Source organism: Cryptomeria japonica, chromosome 1 (assembly GCF_030272615.1).
Source record: "Cryptomeria japonica chromosome 1, Sugi_1.0, whole genome shotgun sequence".
In the NCBI taxonomy this organism is placed as follows: Eukaryota; Viridiplantae; Streptophyta; class Pinopsida; order Cupressales; family Cupressaceae; genus Cryptomeria; species Cryptomeria japonica.
Window position 1 is genome coordinate 19203352 of NC_081405.1, and position 22535 is coordinate 19225886.

Consider the following 22535-nt stretch of genomic DNA (forward strand, 5'->3'; position numbering starts at 1 on the left):
GGGACAGGAGCGAACTTCATGATTTTGAGCTTGTCATTGCCTCGTTCAACTTGTCATCGCTATCATCGTGCAAAATAAAGTTCCTTGATCCTTCGTGATCACTTGATGCTTGATAAACTTTCAAATTTTATGCCTTTATGCAAATTTCGCTCTGGTCCCTTCCTGAGGGACAGGAGCGAACTGGGATATTTTAGTGCAAATCTTTCAATGTTGATGACCTTTGATGCTTTGTGCTTGACGAAGATGCCTTAAGACGTCCTTGCCACCTTGTTCTTCGCCTTGGAGTGTCTTGAATTTGGAGGGACGGCAATATAATCATCATATCGCCCTGGTCCCTTGGAGAGGGACAGGAGCGATCTTGGCTTTGTATGCTTCACTTCACTTTGTCACCTTCAAAACTACCTTCAACGGCTTCGTAACGTACCTTTTCACTTATCCATGCCTTGGGATCCACTCAAACTGGGCAAGAAAATCATCTTAGACAAAAATCGCTCAAGTCCCTCCCTGAGGGACAGGAGCGAACTTAAGCATTTTGGTCCCTTGTTGGCGTTTCATAATCGTCAATTTATCTTAAACGCATTCATTTTGCCTCCTTCCTTGCCTTCAAACGTAAACTTGACTCGATCTTTGCCTGAATTTTGTCTTGTGAAGAACTTCGCTCTGGTCCTTCAGTGAGGGACAGGAGCGAATTTGACCCCCTAGGTAAAAACTTCATCATTTCATTGTTTTTGATCAAGTCTGGATGCTCTATCATGCTCATTTCGTCCTTCACCATGCCTTTGATGTCTCGATTCGTCCAAACACGGTCAGGAATGGCTCAAATAAGTATTTTCGCTCTGGTCCCTTGGTGAGGGACACGAGCGATTCGCCTTGGTCCCTTGGAGAGGGATAGGAGCGCTTTTCGCTCTGGACCCTTGGAGAAGGACACGAGCGAAATTTGACTTTTCGCACTCTCGATCAGGATAATTTTTATGGAATATAACATTTAAGTATAAGCTTATACTTTAAGTTATATTCCATATATACTTTCAGGATGTTTGAGAGTGGTTTCAGACCTCCAGGAGTTATATTGCAAAATCTAGTTTTTTGAGGTTTTTTCAGTTTCCAGACTTAGTCAAATTCAGGATCAGGACATTCCAGACTTAGCCAAATTTCAGAATCAGGACATCACTCAAGCCGGACTTGCTATCCTATGTGATCCCCTGGGCAACGTTCAAAATGCAAAGGCTAGCTAACAAAACCCTAAAAAACCTAAAGAACAAACCCTAAAAAGCAAAAAAACATGGGTCCCCATTTGCAATGGGGCGATTTGTGAAAACGTCACAACAGGTTGCAGCCTGAGAAATACCAAATCGCCTACTTCGAAATGGCGTTCAACTTGCTTTTTATCTGCATAGATTTTCTGTTGATTCTGAGCACATTGCAAATTCTCCTTAAGAGCTGACAAAATATCTTGGTTTTCTTGAAGCCAGTCACGAGTTTTAGGTACATTGCTCTGTTCAAAAGCAAGGTCAAGAAAAGAGAGTACATCGTAACCATATAATGGTTTGAAAGGAGACATACCAATTGACATATGAAAGGTAGTATTATAACAATATTCACCCAAATATAACCAACGAACCCAAGCCTTCTGATGACTGGCTACATAGTTACGAGGATAACCTTCGATCCACTTATTCACTATTTCCGTTTGTCCATCGGTTTGCGGATGATAGCTGGTGCTATGGTTCAACTCTGTACCTGTCAATCTGAAAAGTTCCCCCCAAAATATGCTCAAAAATCTGCTATCTCTATCACTGATTATAGTTTTTGGTAAACCATGTAAACGGAAAACCTCTCGGAAAAATACTTCTGCAATCTGAACTGTTGTAAATTCTATAGTGATAGAGAAGAAGTGTGCAAATTTAGTTAATCTATCAACCACAACAAATATACAATCTTTACCTTGGGATTTCGGTAAACCTGTGATGAAATCCATGGATATACTTTCCCATTTTTGTTCTGGTATAGGTAGTGGTTGTAATAAACCGGCAGGATACGTTTGTTCTGCTTTATTTTGCTGACAAGTGGTGCATTCTTTGACATAGCGTAGGACATCGGTTTTTAAGCCTTTCCAAGTGAACCTTTCTCTTACCTGACGATACGTTTTGAAGTATCCAGGATGCCCTGCTAGAGGAATATCATGCATAGATTGGAGAATTTTTTCTTTTAACTTCGATCCTGAAGTTAAATAAATCTTGTCTTTATAATAAATAACATTATTAACAACTTTATATTTATCATCCTGTATATTACCATCTAGCAAATCACATGCAAAAGAATCCTTTGAATACTCGACCAGCAATAAAGATTTCCAATCAGCTGTTACGACAGATAACGCATTGATTTCAGGCCTTCTAGATAAAGCGTCAGCAACAACATTATTTTTACCTTTAACATATTCAATCTCAAAGTCATAAGCTTGAATTTTACTGATCCACTTCTGTTGCCTGTCATTTAAATCTTTTTGCCCCAAGAAATATCTCAGATTGTTATGGTCAGTTTTCACAACAAATCTGCTACCAACCAAATACTGTCTAAATTTTGTCAGTGCATGCATGATTGCCAACATTTCTTTATCATAGATAGAATATAATTTCTCAAGTTTATTAAGTTTCCTGCTTTCATAAACTATAGGATGTTTGTTTTGCATTAAAACTACCCCTATTCCATCACCTGAAGCATCACATTCCAATACAAACGGCTGATTAAAATCTGGAAGAGCAAGTACTGGACAAGAACTCATTACCTCTTTAAGTTGCTTAAATACTTGTTGAGCTTCCTCAGTCCATCTGAATGCCCCCTTTTTGGTAAGATCTGTCAAGGGTGCCCCAAGCTGTGAAAAACCTTTGACGAATCTCCTGTAATAACTGCATAAACCAAAGAATCCCCTTAATTCTGTAAGATTCCGTGGTGGTGGCCAATCCAAAATGGCTCTTATCTTTTCTTGATGAACCTGTACCCCTGTTGCACTGATCATATGCCCTAAATACAAAATTTCAGTCATTCTGAATTCACATTTTGATGCCTTTGCATACAAGGATTGTGATTCCATAATTCCAAGGATTATATCAATATGTTTCAAATGCTCTTACCAAGTTTTGCTATAAATCAATATATCATCAAAAAATACAAGCAAAAATTTCCTTAACCGTTTGTTAAAAATATGATTCATACAAGACTGAAATGTGGCCGGAGCATTTGCTAGACCAAACGGCATAACCAAGAATTCATAATGACCATAATGACAACGGAAAGCAGTTTTATGAATGTCTTGTTCCCTTAATTCAATCTGATGATACCCCAATCTCAAATCAATTTTAGAAAAATAAATAGCACCATGCAATTCATCTAACAACTCATCAATTCGAGGAATTGGATACCTGTTTTTGATTTTTTTTGTTGAGCGCCCTGTAATCAATACACATTCGAAGAGTTCCGTCCTCCTTTTTGACCAACACTACAGATGAAGCAAAAGGACTAGAACTAGGTCTGATATGTCCCATATCCAGTAACTCCTTAATTGCTTTTTCTATTTCATCTTTGAATGTTTTAGGGTGTCTATAAGGAGTAGTAATCACTGGTTTAGCACCTTCTTCTAATTCAATAGTATGTTCAAAACCTCTATCAGGTGGGACTCCTGGAGGAATATCACTAAAAACCACATGATGTGAATCTAAGACTATTAGCAAATCATTTTGATAAGATTTAGATTCAAAGCCTAATACCTTGTTGGAGATTAAACATTGTGCTGACCATGCCACGTCTCCATGTCTAAAAATAGCCTCCATTCTTTTAGTACTGACGATCTTGGGGCCACTGTTTGACATACCACGCAGGACTACCTTCTTATCATCAATTTTAAAAGAGAATTCCATCCTTTTAAAGCTTTGTGTATATTCATCTAACGTTTCCATCCACTAAATGCCCAAGACAACATTAGTATCAGCCAGATCAATCACATAGAAATCATTAGTAACAGTGTAGTTGCCAAGAGTGATATTCAATTTAGGAACCTTACGAGTGCTAGACAAATTAGTTCCACCGGCTACTCTAACATCAAATCCCTCATGTTTTTCAGTCTGCAAACCACGTTTTTCTACGAGTGCTGCATCTATAAAGTTGTGAGTAGAACCACTATCGAGCATAACAATTACACGTTGTCCATTTAAAACTCCTCTAACTCTGAAAATATTATAATGTGGAGTCCCTGTCATGGATGCTATTACTTCTTCTCTTTGTTTAGTACCTGTTTCCGACTCAATATTCCGAGGTATTCGTTCTATGTTAGGGTCAACATTCTCTTCATCCTCACTGTCAGACATAACCTCAATATAATGAATTTTTCCCTTCCCTAAACATCTGTGTCCAGGCTGCCATGCTTCCCTACAACTGAAACATAGTTTTTTCCTTCTGAGCTCCTCTCTTTCCTCTTTATCTAACCTATTTTTAGGGAAATCATCCTTGTTGAAAGGTTGTTTGTCTTTTTCCGGTTTAGGAGGTGATCCTTTGTTAAAATTTTTTCCTTTGGAAGATGGTTCCAATTCTCTGGCCCTTTTGACAGCTGTTTGTAAAGTAAGAGGGTTTAAGGATTTAACCCACCCTTTGAGGGAGTCAGACAATCCATCTATAAATATCACAATCTTGTGCCTTTCAGAAATTTCAGTGACTAAGACTGCCAATTTTTCAAATTCAGAAATATACTATTCAACGGTTCCCGTTTGCTTAAGTTGAGTTAGATCCTTAAGGTGTAGTTCCGGATCTTTTGAATCAAACCTATCAATAAGTTTTTCAGTGAACTCAACATAAGTGCCTATCAAATTATGACCTAAGGTTATTTGTCCGTGATGCCACCATTCATGTGCTACACCGCCAAGATGTAACGCAGCATATTTAATTGCCTCTTCTTCCAACATAGGATTTAATTGGAAGTATGTATCTAATTTTTGCACCCAAGCCCGAGCAGTTGTCTTACCTGAACCATCAAAATAAGGAATGGACATTTTTCCAATTTTTCTTTGTAATTCACTATTATTTCCCCGCTGTCCTCTTGGCCTATGTTTCATTCTGACATCTAAATATTCTCTAAATGTCATTGTTGATCGGAATTCGTCACCAGAATCTAACCAATCTTGATGTATTTCTGCCTGTATCTCCCTTATTGTTGGTTCATTTTTTGGTGGCTGGTTTCTAGCAGTAAAAGTGGGCATAAATGGTCTAGCTGTTCCTCTTCTTTCTGGTTGATTGTTAACTGACTGTTCATCTCGACCCCCATTATTTCCCCCATTATTTTCATTTTGGTTATTCTACCTTCCATTAGTCTAGTGTTGATTTATATTATTGGCCATAAACTGGGTCATCAAATTGGTCATTCTGTTAACATTGTCTTGCATATCTTGTTGACTTCTGATTAATGCAGCCAAAAGATCCCTATTATTATCTGGGTCTCCCATGTTGGTTTCAAAGATAATTTCTTCGTTAGTTTCTGTGTGGCTATTCTCAATTTCAAATGGAATAGATGTACTACTTTGTGCTAAAGGAGAGTTTGTAAATTTGTTTTGACGGGCCCTAGTACTTCGGAAATTATAATTTCCCTGGTGCATACTCAGCTGTGGATTAAATTTTTCTGAAAGTTTGCACCAAAAATTCTCAGGATACCCTATAGGCTGGCAGGATTTAGAGCTTTGATACCATTGTAAGATCCCTTGCTTAGATTTGACTACGATGGAAAGTATTTGCCAGATTATACACAAATGTTTAATTCAATTTATCAGTAGCCTAAGAATTCAGTATAACACCTGTCTTTCCAGAATTAATTATTCATAGATTTTAGCAGTTTGCCTAAGAATAATACAGATTCTATCATTCCAGAATTAACTTCTACAGCATTTTCGTCTGTGAGCAATTAAGAATTTGATGGTGCACCTGCTAATTTGTTGTAACTATTCACGCTGCTTCTGAGACCGTTGACAACTTGGATCGTCTCCATGTATTCTCTGTGTTCTGCGTACTGGAGATGTCTCTCCGTGATACATACGTAATGCAAAATGGCATCACTGGTTCTCTCCTCTTTTGTAGCGCCCGCTATGTAGGTCGTGTATTCTTTGTGATTGTAGTGCTGGCAGTGTAGGGACACGCCTTGGGTGATGGACTCCACGAGAACTGTTAGCACGCTATACCCGATATCGGGTCTTCCGAAAATACACGAAACCTGGCCTTTCCACGCCCGAAGGTATGAATAGAATCGGCGTCTCCCTGTGCGTCTTCCTTCCAACGTCCGTCTCCGGGAAGGTTGTTCTCTGTCGCTGTTTGATTGTGGGGCACCTGCAACCACACTCAGGAATATTACACGCGTGGATTAATACATGGCTTCCGGCACCCTGTTTGACGCCAATGTAATGTTACATGACCAATCGCAACAACTCTCTGGTCCACGGCTTTCACACCCACGAATTCACCAATAGGTCAGTATCCCTGACGAAAGGTGACTGTAATTTGAATCCTGTCTTACTTTTACAGGTTGTAACTTCTCTTTTGGACTTGCTTCCTTTTCATAAACTCCTCTTTTTCCCCTCATCAACTTGGATGCCCATCCTTTTATTTTCACCAGTTGGTTCCAAAATTCTGTAATAGTTAGGATTATTTACGGTGATTAAGACAAAAATGCATATAATGCCTTTTCATTATAATATATGTAAATATTAATTTTTATATAAATGAATGGGAGATTTATATAAAAGAATTAATATTTGTTATACATCGGCTATCATTTATTTTTATTAGGGGACATGACAGATAATGTGGCACCATAGGCTTGGGCACATGAGTGAGAAAGGGATGAAAATCCTTCACTCCAAAAATCTATTGCCAGGACTAAAGAAGATTGATTTAGAGTTCTGCGAAAACTATGTTTATGGCAAACAGAAAAGAGTCAGATTTATCAAGGTTGGGAAAGAGAAGAAGAGTGAGAAGTTAGAGCTTGTGCATTCAGATGTATGGGGACCGGCTCAGGTATCATCTCTTGGTGGTTCTTGTTATTATGTTATTTTTATTGATGACTCAACCAGAATATTTCCTAAAGCAAAAATCAGATGTTTTTGAAACTTTTAAGAAATGGAAAGCTTTGGTTGAGAATGAGACAGGAAAAAGGTTGAAGTGTCTCAGATCGGATAATGGAGGTGAGTATTGCAGCAAGGCATTTGAAGATTACTGCTCCTTAAATGGGATTAGAAAGCAGAAGACAGTTCCTGGAACTCCACAGGAAAATGGTGTGTCAGAGAGAATGAATAGGACTATCATGGAACGTGCGAGGAGCATGAGATTGCATGCTGGATTGCCTTTACATTTTTGGGCAGATGCTGTACATACTGCTGTCTATTTGATAAATAGAGGACCTTCAACCCCTTTGGATGGTGGTATTCCAGAGGAGGCATGGATTGGTAAAAAGGTAAATTATTCTTTTCTGAAAACCTTTGGTTGTAAAGCTTTTGTCCATGTTGATAAAGAAAACAGAACCAAGCTTGATGCTAAATCTGAGAAATGTACCTTCATTGGATATGGGATAGATGAATATGGCTATCGGTTATGGGATTTTGAAAATAAGAAAATAACTAGAAGTAGAGATGTTATATTCAATGAGAAGGTTATGTATAAAAAACAGATGCAGGAAAAGAAGCATGAACACGACAAGCAAGAATATGTGTTGTTGGATGAGATTCCTGAAAATGAAATGCCACAGGTACCTGATGCTCAGCAACAACAGAATGTCCCACAAACTCCTACAAGTGTTAGACGTTCTACGAGGTGAAGTAGACCCCCTGAAAGATTTTCTCCTTCTTTGTATTCTATATTATTAACTGATTCTGGTGAACCAGAAGAATATGAAGAAGCAATGCAGGTGGATGCCAAACAACAGTGGGAGCTAGGCATGAAAGAGGAGATGGACTCCTTGATGAAAAATAAGACTTGGGACTTAGTCCCTTTACCTGCAGAAAAAAGAGCCTTGCCTAACAAATGGGTTTATCGGCTGAAGGAGGAGGAAGGAGGTCAGAAAAGATATAAGGTCAGACTTGTGGTAAAATGTTTTGCATTGAAAAAGGGTATAGATTATGATGAAATATTTTCTCCAGTTGTAAAAATGACTTCAATTAGAACTGTACTTAGTCTTGTGGCTGCAGATGATTTATATCTTGAACAATTAGATGTGAAAACAACTTTTCTCCATGGAGATTTGGAGGAGGAAATTTACATGTTGCAACCACAGGGATATGAGGTCAAAGGTAAGGAGAACTTGGTGTGCAGGTTGAAGAAAAGTCTGTATGGCCTAAAGCAAGTACCCCGACAATGGTATTGAAAATTTGATAGTTTCATGGTTGAACACGGTTATCATAGATGTCATTTTGATCATTGTTTATATTTTAAGAGATTTGATAATGATAGTTATATTATCCTGTTGCTTTATGTTGATGGCATGCTTGTTGCTGGGTCTGACATGCAACATATAAATGATCTTAAACAGAAATTAGCCAGGTCATTTGCTATGAAGGATTTGGGTGTAGCTAAGCAAATTCTCGGTATGAGGATTACACGGGACAGGAAAAATAGAACCTTGAATTTGTCCCAAAGTGAGTATATAAAGAAGCTGTTGAAAAGATTTAACATGCAGGATGCAAAAGCAGTTAGTACACCTTTGGCTAGTCATTTCAAATTGACTAAGGAGATGTGCCCAAAGGCACAGGAAGAGGTTAATAAAATGTCTAACATCCCGTATTCATCAGCTGTTGGCAGTCTGATGTATGCAATGGTATGCACAAGGCCAGATATTGCACATGCAGTGGGAGTTGTGAGCAGGTTTATGAGTAATCCGGGTATGGAATATTGGAATGTTGTGAAATGGATTCTTCGGTATTTGAAAAGAACTACTAAAAAGGCATTATGTTTCAAAGGATCTAATGCTGCTCTGAGTGGATTTGTTGACTTTGATTTGGCGGGTGATATTGATTCACGGAGGAGTACTACAGGGTATGTTTTTACTATAGGGGGAACTGCAGTCAGTTGGATTTCTAGGTTGCAAAAGGTTGTTGCACTTTCAATCACTGAAACTGAGTATGTTGCTGCTACAGAAGCCAGCAACGAGATGATTTGGTTACAATGTTTTCTGGAGGAATTGGGTCAAACACAGGAGGATTGCCCATTGTATACTGATAGCCAGAGTGCCATTCATCTTGCGAAGAACTCTGCTTTTCATTCAAGGACAAAGCACATTCAACTCAGGTACCACTTCATCCGGACTGTTTTGGAGGAGAGTTAGTTACGGCTTGAGAAGATTCACACAAGTGAGAATCCTGCCGATATGTACACGAAGGTAGTTCCACAGGAGAAGCTGATTTCTTCATCAGTTTCTGTTGGTCTTCTTGATTGATAATTGTGGAATGTATACCAGTCGAGTCCTAGTGTTTTTTTTCCAGTGGATGTTGCATGTACAGTGGTGTCGTGTAGTTTCAGTCTCCAAGTGGGAGATTGTTCGGTGTGGAGCTTGATCAGTCTCCAAGTGGGAGATTGTTGAAACGTGGAGACTAATCAGCAAAGTACTGTACACTCAACACGTATCTTTGTCGGGGTCTGGGGTCAGGCCGGGCCCTGGGCGGGGGTTTGGGGGCGGTAGCCCCCGAGAAATTTTTTTTTCCGTTTTTTTTGTTGATGAAAACTGACATTGTAATAAAACCCTAAAAAGGCCGACTTTGTTTGTTGCCCTAAAAAATGCATGTTATAAGCGGCTGTTATGCTTAAGGCATTGTAATGTTGATGTACTATTTTTGCTAGATAATAAGAAAGATTGGACGGCTATGTATGGTGGACGTAACCCATTCTTGAAAAGGTATATACACAAGCAATATTTTGCTGTGGTTTTAAGGGTTTCCATGTAAATCATGTGTTCTACTTGTGTTGTGTAATTGTTGCATTTTATATGTATGATATTGTGCAATTGACATGCTTATGGTTTTCAATTTGAAAAAGAAAAGAATTGTATTATACTGATTCACCTCCCTCTCAATATAATTGTGTGCTCTTCAGGATACTCTGAACTCCTTGATTAATCAGTTTTGAATTTAAGAAAGTGTCTTGCAAATAGGAAGGACGACCAGCCTCCCGAGTTCATGAGAGTTGAAGTACCAGCCCATTCTTTTATGCCATCTTGAGATGGATGGATTGGAGATCTTGCCATGCTTGTGGGCTGGGAGGTGAATGAGTGCTCTTGGGCTTGATCAAGGAGGATGGCTAGCATCCAAGGTGGACTGAGGGATGGAATGGATCTAAAATCCTTCCATGCTCTCACAGTGCAAGGACGACCATCCTTGAGATTGCAGTTTGCAAACATATCCAATGAATTCCTAATATGGTTGACTATAGAAATATGCCTTGGACTAAACATTAATGTTATTAGGATATATTGATTTAGATATGAATGTTGCTTATGCTATCATGAATTCTTAATATTTGATATTTTAATGTAATTGATATTTAATGTTTTAATGTCAATTATCTAGTAATTCATTTTGTTTGTAGGACCTAAACCAGGATTATCTTATATAATGCATTACAAAGGTAATATTAGTATGAAGTTACATTTGTAAATGATTTGCATTCCTCAACTTATTGAAATTGTTGTTTTAGGGCAAAATCGTGAATATCCCAAGAGGGGATATTACGGTTGGTATCAGAGCTTTGATTTTGCCAGCCTGCGGGATAAAGATAAAATAATAGATATCAGATAACTCTACTTCTCTTGCTGAAGGTTGAACTTGTTACTTACTGCATGTGGGATGGATAATAACAAGTTGAAACTATTTGCTATTGGCTGCCAGCATTCATATGGGCAGCAAAGTCAAGAAATCATAACTGCAAAACATTACTAAAATAAACCATAAGATGGCACCTAATAGAAAATGGCAGAGAGGAGCCTACCAGGAAATCCTATGCAGAAGCTAGGTTCTATATGAACAGATTGAAAACAGAAGACGTTGCAAGTCAATCACATGATGTATCTTAATTACCCATCAATAAACCCACACTTTCTGAATACCTGTGTTGGTCACCTCACCAAGTGTTGCAAGAAATTTTTTAACCTCTATATTGATAAACTAGTCAAAGACAAAACTCAAATCAGATAATTTAAAATACTTATGTTGAACAAAGTTATGAATTAAATAAACATGCTTTGGAGAAAGACATACCATCCTTTCAATCACAAAACCTGAGAAAGGTTGATCCCTTTCATGATACTTAACAACCGCAAAATCCACAAGAAGTCCACAATATACAAAACAAATTGGAGTCAACTTCAAAACCCTTGAGCCCTAAGGTTCCTAAGGAATTCAAAGATACCCAGCACACTTGCGATAAACTAAATCAAGGCTTCCAAGCCAATCACTCAAGAATCAATCTCAACTCAATGCAACAACACTCTAGAATCATGCAATTAAACAGTCACAACACATCATCTACTTAACATGTGACAAGGTATAATTATCAATCTGCAATATCATCATTAGGTGCAATTGAAACACTCACAATTATTAAACTCTGACATACACACAATTGGAATTTGCAAGAAGTGCAACACAATCAATTTGCATCATCATTGATCTACAACATCTCCCCTCAGGGAGGAAAGAGTAACAAATACTTTATAGAGCTACCCTAAATGGGAAGTCTTAAAACAAATATTTGAATGAAGTAATGATCATCATTGCAATAACTTGGCAACATCCTTCAGATTTTCATCATCACAACTCTACAATTCAAATTGTCATACCATGGTAACATGTCTAATCTGACATAATACAAGATCTATCATAAATATAAATCATTTATTAAAGTACCCATTGTCAATCTGACTTAGTCGCTCAACACAGTTACCACGAAAGATAAGGCAAGGATGTAACTTATGCCTTGGGAAATTGCCATGATACAATAGGTTTCATCTTCTTGTTATGGTATTCATTGGAAGGAACCTTGAATAATCATCCCACAAAACTCACACTAGTGCACATAAGTTCATACAAAAGAAGGAAATTAGTTTATTGGATTCCTACCACGTATCTATGAAAAGATTCTATTACAGAATAAGGATATTTTATTGGAGAAGGGGGGATTTTTTTTTACCAAGGAGATAGATTTTCATAAAAAGCAAAGTTAGAAGTTGCAAAGTCCAAAACCATTTCATATTGGGAATCATCTTGAACACTCTCTCCATGATCATTGCTCGAGGACAAGCAAACTTGGGCAGCGTGGACTATAATGTCCCCTTTTGTAATAGGATTTAATAATAAATAATAATAATGAAATTAAAATATGAAAGATAAAAATAAAATATAATATAATTAAACTTTAAATAAGTTTAATGAATGGTCAAAAGCCATGAAATGAAGAGTTGAGACTCCCTCAAACATGAGATATAAAAGGGAGAAGAGTTCATTTCAAGGGGGATTTGGAGGAAGGAAGAAAGAATGGAGCATGTGAATCAAGGAAGGTTAAATGTTAGAAGAAAGGAATAGGAAGAAAATAAGTGACTATTCAAATGGCAGAAATTATTAAGGGTTGTACTTTTTCAAAGGGTGGTAATTGTGAAAGGTTATGACTAATTTAAAGGGCAGAAATCATGAAGGCCTGTACTCTTGTGAAGGGTGGTAACTGTGAAAGGTTGTGACTCTTTCAAAGGGCAGAAATTATGAAGGGTTGTATACTTTCAAAGGGTAGTAATTGTGAAAGGTTGTGACTCTTGCAAAGGGCAGTCATGATGAAGAGGTGTGACTTCTCCCTCACATTGGAAGATATAAAGGGGAAAAGGTTTCATTTGAGGAACACATCCAAGGGAGATAATTTGGAAAATAATCAATTATTCTCAAAAGGCAGCAATGGAGGGTGGTGACTCAATTCTTTTGAATGGTGGTGACCGTTTCACCAATAAAGTATAAAGGAGAAATCATTCCAAGCAGTCAAGGACCACTTATCAATCATCACACACCAATACATCAAATCAGCACTCAATCATCACTCGTCACTCTACAAATTCAACAAGCATTTATTCATCCATCAATCATCAATTGGGAATAAAGGAATCAAGTAAACGAACCAACAATCAATTCTTCCATCAATTCAATCAGTCTAATATCAATCATTCAAACATCCATCATTCAAAAATCAACTATTCAACCATCAACCATTCTATCATCAAATCATTCAAATGTGAATCATTAAAGTATCAGTTCATTTAGTATCATTTAAGCATCCACTCATCAATCCTTCAAGAAATGATGATAAAGAGAAATCAAGCATTCAGGTATACTCTAGAAAATCCCTTGAGCAATCAGCTTTGAATTAAGGAAGTGTTTTGCAAATAGGAAGGACGACCAACCTTCCGAGTTCATGAGAGTTGAAGTACTGATCCATTCTTCATCAAGTACGCCACCCCAAGATGGATGGATTGAAGGTCCTTCCATGCTCGTGGGTTGGGAGGCAAATGAGTGCTCTTGGGTTTGATTGAGGAGGATGACCAGCCTCCAAGGTGGACCGAGGGATGAATGGATCTAAACTCCTTCCATGCTCTTGCAATACAAGGACGGTCATCCTTGAGATTGCGGTTTGCAAACATTTCCAACGAATTTCTAATATGGTTGACTATAGGAATATGCCTTGGACTAAATATTAATGTTATTAGGATATATTGATTTAAATATGAATGCTGCTTATGCTATCAAGAATTCTTAATATTTGATATTTTAATGTCATTGATATTTAATGTCAATTATCTAGTAATTAATTTTGTTTGTAGGACCTAAACCGAGATAATCTTATATAATTCATTACAATTGGTAATATTAGTATGAAGTTACTTTTATAAATTATTTGCATTCCTCAACTTAAATTGGAATTATTGTTTTAGGGCAAAAATCAGGAATATCCCAAGAGGGGGCATTACACATAGATGTGCTTGCACTTAATGATTAAATTGACAATATCAGTGTTTTAGTACTTTGTGAGTACTCATGGGACTTGTGAGTCCTATAGCTTGGCGAGTCAACTTGCCAAGGACTTGCAAGGCAAGTTTCAATGAATACTCATTTGAGTCTTGACCAAGGACTCGCCGAGTCCTCGGCTTGGACTCCCAAGTCTTGTGTTTGGACTCTCGGGTTTGTCTCGGTGTGTTAAAACAGGAAAAAGTGAGTTTTTCTTTCATTTTTTGGCTCAAACTTGTCCATTTCAGGTTTGAATAGTGAAATAGCAAGGGAAGGAGCGAAGAAGACAAGCATTTGTGTAGGAATAAAAGGGCATTGAGCCAATAAAAGTGGAAAAAACAGTAAAAAAAGTCATAATTTTGGCTTATAAATGCACACCCTCTATCATTGGGTTTTTCTCACATCTAACACCTTGTGCAACTTATCATTGCTGCCCCTTAAACTCATTAGGGTCTCCACTCCTAAACCCCCACTAGTTATTGGGATCTCTTGTCATATAGGAAATTTGATTACAATGAGGGGGTTTGGGAGTGGAATTACACAAATGAGGTTAAAGTTGTCAACTGATTTATTTTTTTGTGTAATTCTATGGTTTTTTTTGGCTGAGTCCTTGACGAGTCCGTGCTGAGTCTTGAGATTGAGTCAAAGTTTTGGGCTGCCAATTCGAGTTTGAGTCCTCGTTTTCAAACTATGGATAATATAAATGATAGTGTAGATGTTTATTTTCATTTTGAAGCTCTTGTCCTTGATGATTGTGAAGATAGTGAGCATGTAGATGCATATGAGGGCTTATTTCTTTGGTGCATGATTTGTTGTCTACCCCATGTTGATTGTGCTTCAAGTGGGCTGCAAGGGCATGATAGAATAAATGAGGTAGAAGAGGTAAAGTGCTAATCGTTGATGTGTTTTTTAGGCACATGCGAACACAAAATAAAATACCCAAAAGTATCTTATCCTCTCTTGAACAAAATCTCTCAAATGCTGAAGATTAGCTTAAGGATCACTTGAGAAGACTCCAAGGTTCATAAATGTAGGGTCACTACGTGTGGATAAGCTCATTGGTTTGATGTGATTATGCTGGAATCACAAGGGGACTTACGTTTGAATGCCTGAATGCTTAAATTGCTGAAACTTAGATCATCTGATGTTGCAATATGGTGATGCTTTTGATCCTAAACTAGTTGGAGTTTGAAAAAATGGCAAAAGATGAAGGATTGAGAGAGTCTATTCTAATCCTAAGAATGTAGGAAGATGAGTGAATGATTAGATGGAATCCGACTGAGCTAGGTCTCTCTATCAACTTGAACAATTTGACACAAGCTCAGTGCAATCTTCAAAGGATATTTCAAAGATATTCAAATCAATACCATCAAACATCGATCACCATTCAAGTTAATGCATAAGCAATGAATGTAGAATGATTTGAAGTTAAGCTCATATCATTCCAGTTGACCACACAAGGCACACTTACAATCAGTAAGAGGCTAGTGGTATGGACTAGGCGGATTCCACATGAATACATTCAACAAATTCCTCCATTCAATCTAATTTATTTATCATCTAACATGGAGATCCAACAAGAAACCATGCACATTGTAAAGAAACAACACACTTCACCATAACTTCAATGAAAATGGAGTTCATTTACAACTTTAGGCAACAATTTCTGCCTTCTCTTCTTCTACTACTCACTATTAACTATTCACAACTGCTATTAACCTTTACAAATGAAGAGTTTGAGCTTTATATAGAGAGCTCATTTACAATGAACGACCAGGATTGATTCTCCATCAATGGCCAAGATTTTACAATAAAACCCTAATTAGGGTTTGTTACAACAAACTCTCCTTAACTAGTGAATAAATTACATTCAATGAGCGTGGACCAATAGATATCAAGGGTAGGTACATCAGAGTTTGTACATCCATGGGTGAGCTTGGTTCATTGAATCAAGACGTGCTGATGTGGACTTCTCTAATTGGTGGAGAGGATGACGGGGATGCCACATCAATCTCGCACTTTGTAGATTTGATTTGATTCATCATCATGAAGGGATATTGAGAGATATCTTTTGATACCCTACGTTATCCAGTTTGTTTAAAGTGATGATGATGATGAGAAGCAAACTTTGATTAACTCTTCTGAAACTATTTGCTTCTTCAATCATGTTCGATGTAGGTCTTGTGATGACTTTGGTCGATCCTCCTCTTGCTCATGATATGCTTGATGAATGATGCAACTGGTTGAATGTAGCTCTTCATTACGGATTTCCGTACGGTCTATGATGCAATTCAATTCTTGGATTTCCGTACGGTCTATGTACGGTCATTCGGTGGAGAAAGATTGTGTGGTGGCGCAGAAGCATTTAAAACAAAAAAGTTTCGAGGGGTAGCATCTGGAGGAAAGGTCCCACGTTGGAGGAAAATAGGCACGTGCAGAAGCTTGTTAATTTAACCCTATTTTTTAAATATTAAAGAGGGCACAAAAGATAGAGGCAAAATTATTTAATGGACGCCAGTGGTGGAAAAACTTGGCAAAAGCAGTTACGGCAGTTACTTACTACAGTGCCGTCAACCTCTGGGAACAAGAAAGTTGTTCGGATTCTACCTTTGGGTGTGAAGGTGAGGGGCGGCATGGTTGACAACAACAAAAGTAAAGGGAAAAAGGTGCAACCCAAAGTGCAGTAGTAGATGGCAGCAAAGAATGATGTGATAATGGACACCATTACTTTCGAGGGTTTGACTGGAACAGATTGTAGGAAATGGTGGAACGAGACCCCGCATGATGACCCTATGAAGACATAGCTATGACTTGCGCAGGTACAGTGGGCCATCCAGATGCCCATTTTTTGCATTAAGGACTTTGAGGTGGTGTTGCGGGCCATGATTTGTGCCTATGACCCACACAGGCGGTAGTCCGTATTTGACTACGAGCACCAACAGATTACAGTGTCCTTTGCTTCGACAAAATTTACAAGAGTTTTTGGTATTCCGGGGGTGCAAGGAAAGAAAGTGGACAAGGGGCAGAAAAGCTCCCCAGATTTAAAAGATAAACTTCTCAATCTGATGTGTCGCGATGACCTCACACAAGCGGAACTTGATAGTCTCTAGCATGTAAGCAAAGGAAGAGGTCTAAAGAAGTCATTCCTGAGAGAGGGGATATGGCGATGCCTTGTCGATGTATTGAAGAGCCGCCTGATGGGAGCGAGTAGGGCTTCAGATATTGCCATGGCGCCGGGGGTGCTGGTGAATGGCATTCGTAATGGCGTGGTATATGACTGGGCATCGGTACTCGCAGATAGGATGGAGGAATTCATGACCCTCCAGCACAGGACCTTCTACATGCCCTACCATGCGATTGGGCTCTTCCTCGATGCGGTACGCCTTCACGGCTCACCGGACGCACAACACTTGGCACCCCAAGGCCGTGTACACCCGGGGCAGCCGCCTATATTTTATTGGGTTCACTTGGATACGATGGCACTAAGCGAAGATACACAATCAGGCAAGAAACGGAAGTGACGGGTGGTGGTGTCTGAGGCAGAGACAAAGTCGGAGTCCGCCTCTAGTTCCCTGAGTGAGGAGGCAGGGGACTCCAGTGATACGGCCACCGAGAGTAGTTTCAGAATGGTGGGTAGAGGCGAACAACAGGTAGAGGAGGAGATGGGGGCAACATCTTCTGCAGTAGCGCACACAACCACACCACCTCTCATAGTTGGGCCAACAGCAGCCACACGGCTCTCGGATGAGTTATCTGAGCAGACGGTCTCAGCAAGTACCACTTGGCCTCTCCCTGGTGCGGCCGGTTCCTGGGTTTGGGCAGGGCCGGACACCTGTGATTATGATCCCCCCACAGGCAGTCGCGACATTAGTAGCCTTACCAGAGCATCACGTGGTCGACGACAGGAGTCTCACGACAACAGTAGAGGTTGGGGACAGTAGCGGGAAGATGGATAGGGAGGCCATACAAGAAGAGCAACTTGGAGGGAGTGGTATGCCTTCCCAGATGGACATGAGTGCGTGGCTGAGTCGGTACAAAATGACACCACTAGCACTAGTTGGAGTAGCGGTCCTCTCCCCATGGTGTGAGCCGAGCCCACACGAGATTGTGGACCTGGTCGGAGACAGTTCACCAGAGATCACGGATTGTGCAGAGCGACCACTCACCCATTCTTGAGTTGGTGTTGAGTCCCAGACAAGAGGAGGAGTTGATCCCGAGCCTCCCGCATGACAAGCCATTCCAGAGTCCTCACAGAGATGGTGTCCTAGCATCTCCAAGAGTGGAGGGCGATAGGGAATTGGAGCAGTTCCTTGCTGATATGGCTGTGGAAGCGCGACAAATGGTAGCCTTTGTGCGGTCTCAGGGAGATACTTGGACAGATGAGGAGTTGGAGCAGTTACTCGGGTTTATGAGGGGAAGGTGCACAATACACTTTGCGTAGTGTTTTGAGTCTGGTGGATGGCCTGCTACAGAAACCTTATAGATGTTGGAGAATTGGGACCTCCGTGAGCAGGTTGGCAAGACCAGTAGACAGTCCTTGTTGCAAAGGATAGAGCAGGTTTTCCGAGAGACCTACTATGAGTTGCGGAGGACGCAGTATATTGCTGAGAGTACTGAGACCCAACGTCAGGAGACTGTGCTGGCACGAGACGAGTTGGCTGCTCGACTCCAGCAGATGGAGGAGTCGCATAGAGAGCAATTGGCTCGGGAGAAGGCCTCATGGGATGCAGAGCGTGCTACCTTGGACTCAATGTTAGCCGAGGAGAGGTCGGCGAAGGGTGCCTTGGAGGTACAATTGGTGGAAGCCCGCGAGGACAGGGCTATGTTGGAGACTTGCTTGGGTAGTGCCTTGGAGATGGTAGAGCAGAAAGATAAAGAGGTCTTGGAGGCGGCGCTGATGGTGAAAATAGCGATGGAGCGACAGATGGTTGCAGAGCGGGACCTCAAGTTGTGGACTGAGCAGGTCTATGAGTTACGGGCTCGCTTGGAAGCCGCAGCCCACGCGTCGGCACCCTCCTCACTAGGGAAGCTTCCTCCACCCCATTCTCAGTCCTGAATTCTCTGTTGTTAATCATCCCATTTTGTTTTCAGTCATCAAGAGACAACCTTGTTTTTTTTGGGGGATGATGTTGGTGGTAATATTGTACGGGAATAAAACAGTAGTTAATTAGGTAGTACTTTACTTTGTTAGTAAGGTAACCGAGGGATAGTAGTTACGGGTGCGACGGTTGCCCGTTGCATCCCCTTGGTACCTTTATATACCATGGACGGTAACTGGTAAAGACATGATTATGAATGGAATAGTATCTCTTATATTTGCTTGATCTTATCTGGTATCTATGGCATTATTGTTTTGCATTGAGTATTCTATCTGTATGTTCTAAACTGTTCACCCAGAGGGTAAACAAGTAAAAGCTGTAATCCTTCAATTGGCCAAGTCTGTGTTCAAGTCCAAGTAAAAAATTAGCATGTTGAGTTTGAGCCAAGTTCAAGTGTTAGACTATGACTTGTACAAATGAATGAAGGATAGTAAACCTATCTCAAATGATGTAGGTTTGCTACTTTCTTCTCTTCTACTCATTTCCGCTCTCTTTCTTTGTATTCTTACAAAATGAAAAAATGGAAAAATGAGTGATTTTTTAAATTTTAGGTGCTAGTGTTTTTCTTTTAGGTTTAGGGTTGTTGTAAAGGGGTGTGGGGGTCCTTGGGGCTGCTGCCTTTTTAATTTTTGTTATTGTGTTTCTTCTGTTTAAATTAAAACTTTTGTAGGTAGAATGGTCGAGGGATGTTCCTTGGCCATCCGTTGCCGTTTCTTACTGACGCCTATTATTTTTTCATCAATTATTCTGATGATGATACTTATGTGGAAGAAACTTGGAACTATAACAACCATGGGCAAATCATAAACAATCTTGGTGACTTCAACTGATTTCTTACTGAAATTGCACTCATAAACTTTCATTCTTTCCAAAAACTTACAAAACCTAGTATATTGAAATTCTATGCTTTGTCAAAGATAAAACCATCAAAAATCATTCTTAGCGCTTGTTATATAAAGGTTTGATTGCTTAACTCTATGCGCTGTATTGAAAAATGAGACAACTCTGCAACTTGATGGTTTAGAAATGCCAGGGTGTAGCTAATATAAAATAAAATGCAATCTCTCGCATAGTCAAGCACATTCCTTTCATGCTGAAAAAGCTGCACAAGAAGCCCTAGGCATTTGAATGAAGAATGGAAAGATGATGTGAAACCCTAGGCATTTTTATAAACTACTTTTTTTTGTTCTTTGATTACTGAAAGGTCTGTGGTAACTGCTGTAGATGTTTGAAATTGAAGGACAAAGATGAAACCATTGCTGTAACCCTCGTAAAACCACAACAAACCAGTAGAAAATCTTGCTGGAGATGTTTATTATGGCAGCTGAATGAATTGTATATTGCTGCCAAAACTGCAAGATGCTTTGAAAAGTGAACAATGTTGCTCAAAACCTGTTTGAGCCTGCTGAAAATCTGCACTCGCACCTGCAAACTTGAATGCACACTGCATGCTTAGGAGGTCATCATCACATCTTATTGATTTTTGGCAATGTCTTATAATGGCATGCCTGAATACTGGAGATTCTGTTTCATATGCTTTTGCAAAGTTTGGTTCTGTTTGAAGTGGCATGCATGATGCATCTGAACATGGACTACCACTTTGCACTGTTTCACAATTCAAAAATCTTTCCCATTTCTCTTACCAGCATGCTGTTAGGGTCTGGTGGCCTTTTTTTGTTTTGTAATTTATCATTTAGGTGTTTTAATATTTTCTTTATTTGTTCACATAAAATGTTTTTAAACTTCTGCTTAATCTGTCTTATGGTGCATGCCTGACCATCCTGATCCCCCTTTCACTTTTGGAAAATTTTGTCCTCTTTTAATTACTGTGCACTCTCAGCAGTCTTCTGCTGATTTTGAGATTTCAAACAACTTATGGTCTGCTTCCTATTGGTGTGTGCTTAGAGTCTTTTCTGCTGGAGTGCTCCTCATGCTTAAGTGTTCAACTTTTCATCACTTCAAACTTTTTCACCTTTATAGTGTTCTGGTGTGATCCAAGGACTTAAGTGGACAACCTTTTTGAACTTTAAATAAGTTTCTGGGACATCTTTCACCCTGGCACATTCCTATATATTGGAAGACCACTTTTTGTGTTTATCACTTTATTAGGACACTGCATTCAAGTGTATTGGAGTGCTTCAATGCACTGGCATGCCCATTTTCATGCCTTGACCATTTTTTTTGTCTTCTTTCACATGCATTGCAAGCTTTGATCTTTACCTCATCTGATGTGTTGCAAAGCTTCTATTGTGGCTATACAAAATCATTGATTAGAGTTTGAAAGCACAACATTTATGAACATGGTAGACTTGTATTTGGCAGAACCCACTAATGACAATGTTTTGACTCCAAAAATGACCCTGCACAAAAAAATAGTGTGGGTATAAGTTTACAAATGTTTTGAAGTACTAACATTTGGTTTCAGTACACCAGAACTTGTTGTGAAAATGACTCCTAGTCTGGGTCCTCTAATGATTAGATTCATCTTGTTTGCAGGTTCTGGAATTTGTTAAGCAGCACATTAGTACTACACCACCACCTCTAGCTGGGAATTCTGTTTATGTGGATTTCATGTTTCTGAAGGTAAGACATAGATTATGTGTTGTTTCAAAAATCTCTCATTCCATAATTGAACTCAGGATTTGAAGCAAGCGCATCTGAAGCTTGGTTTTCTATGATATAGATCTGCTTTTCATGGGAGCTTTTATATGTTTTTTATCTAGTTTTATAGGGAGGTCATGATGTTTTCCTTAACAGACAAATAATCTGCAGCCATAGTTATGGATATTAGATAGTGTGATGTTAAATAAGTAAATGGTTCATGTAAAGAATACGTAGATCCTCGTCTTCTGGAATAATCTTTAAGTGTCCGGTCTGTTGTTACTGAAATTAATTTTGTTAATATGTTTACAGTTTTCAACCATAGCAGTTTTCTGTTCCTTATACTGATTCAGAACTTGAATATATAATCCTCTTGTTTGAACTTTTGACATCTTTTGCAAAATTAATAAAGTTCAATTTATAGTTTAGTCTGACTGAATATTTTTATTACTTCAGTTCTCCGTTGATAATGCTCCAATGAAAAGCAAATATTTTTTTCTGGATTATGCTTTTTCAGTCTCCTTTTATTATAACATCATTTTCATGTTTGGATACTTTTTTGTTTTCCTTCTACAAGGTTATGTATTGCAAGTGAAAGTTTCTTATCACACTGGTTCATTTTTCTTTTCTATCTCCAGTGTTGTGTTTTAACTGTGTATGGTATAATTGCATGTCCTCCTGGTGCATGTGTAAGCAAATTTGAGCTGAGCCAAACAAAAGCTGCAAAAAGTTAAACACAAACAATACCATGCTTCTTCATTTTTTCATTCAATACACA

General features: G+C 39.0%; 1 protein-coding gene across 1 annotated transcript in view; it reads left to right on the forward strand.

Annotated features, from left to right (window-relative positions):
• The window catches only part of LOC131031210 (oligoribonuclease), a 119143-nt gene that overhangs the window by 32931 nt on the left and 63677 nt on the right, over positions 1–22535 (forward strand). The window contains exon 6 of the mRNA XM_057962256.2: positions 21653–21739. Within this exon, the coding sequence (XP_057818239.2) occupies positions 21653–21739 (87 nt within the window). The remainder of the gene's footprint in view (positions 1–21652; positions 21740–22535) is intronic.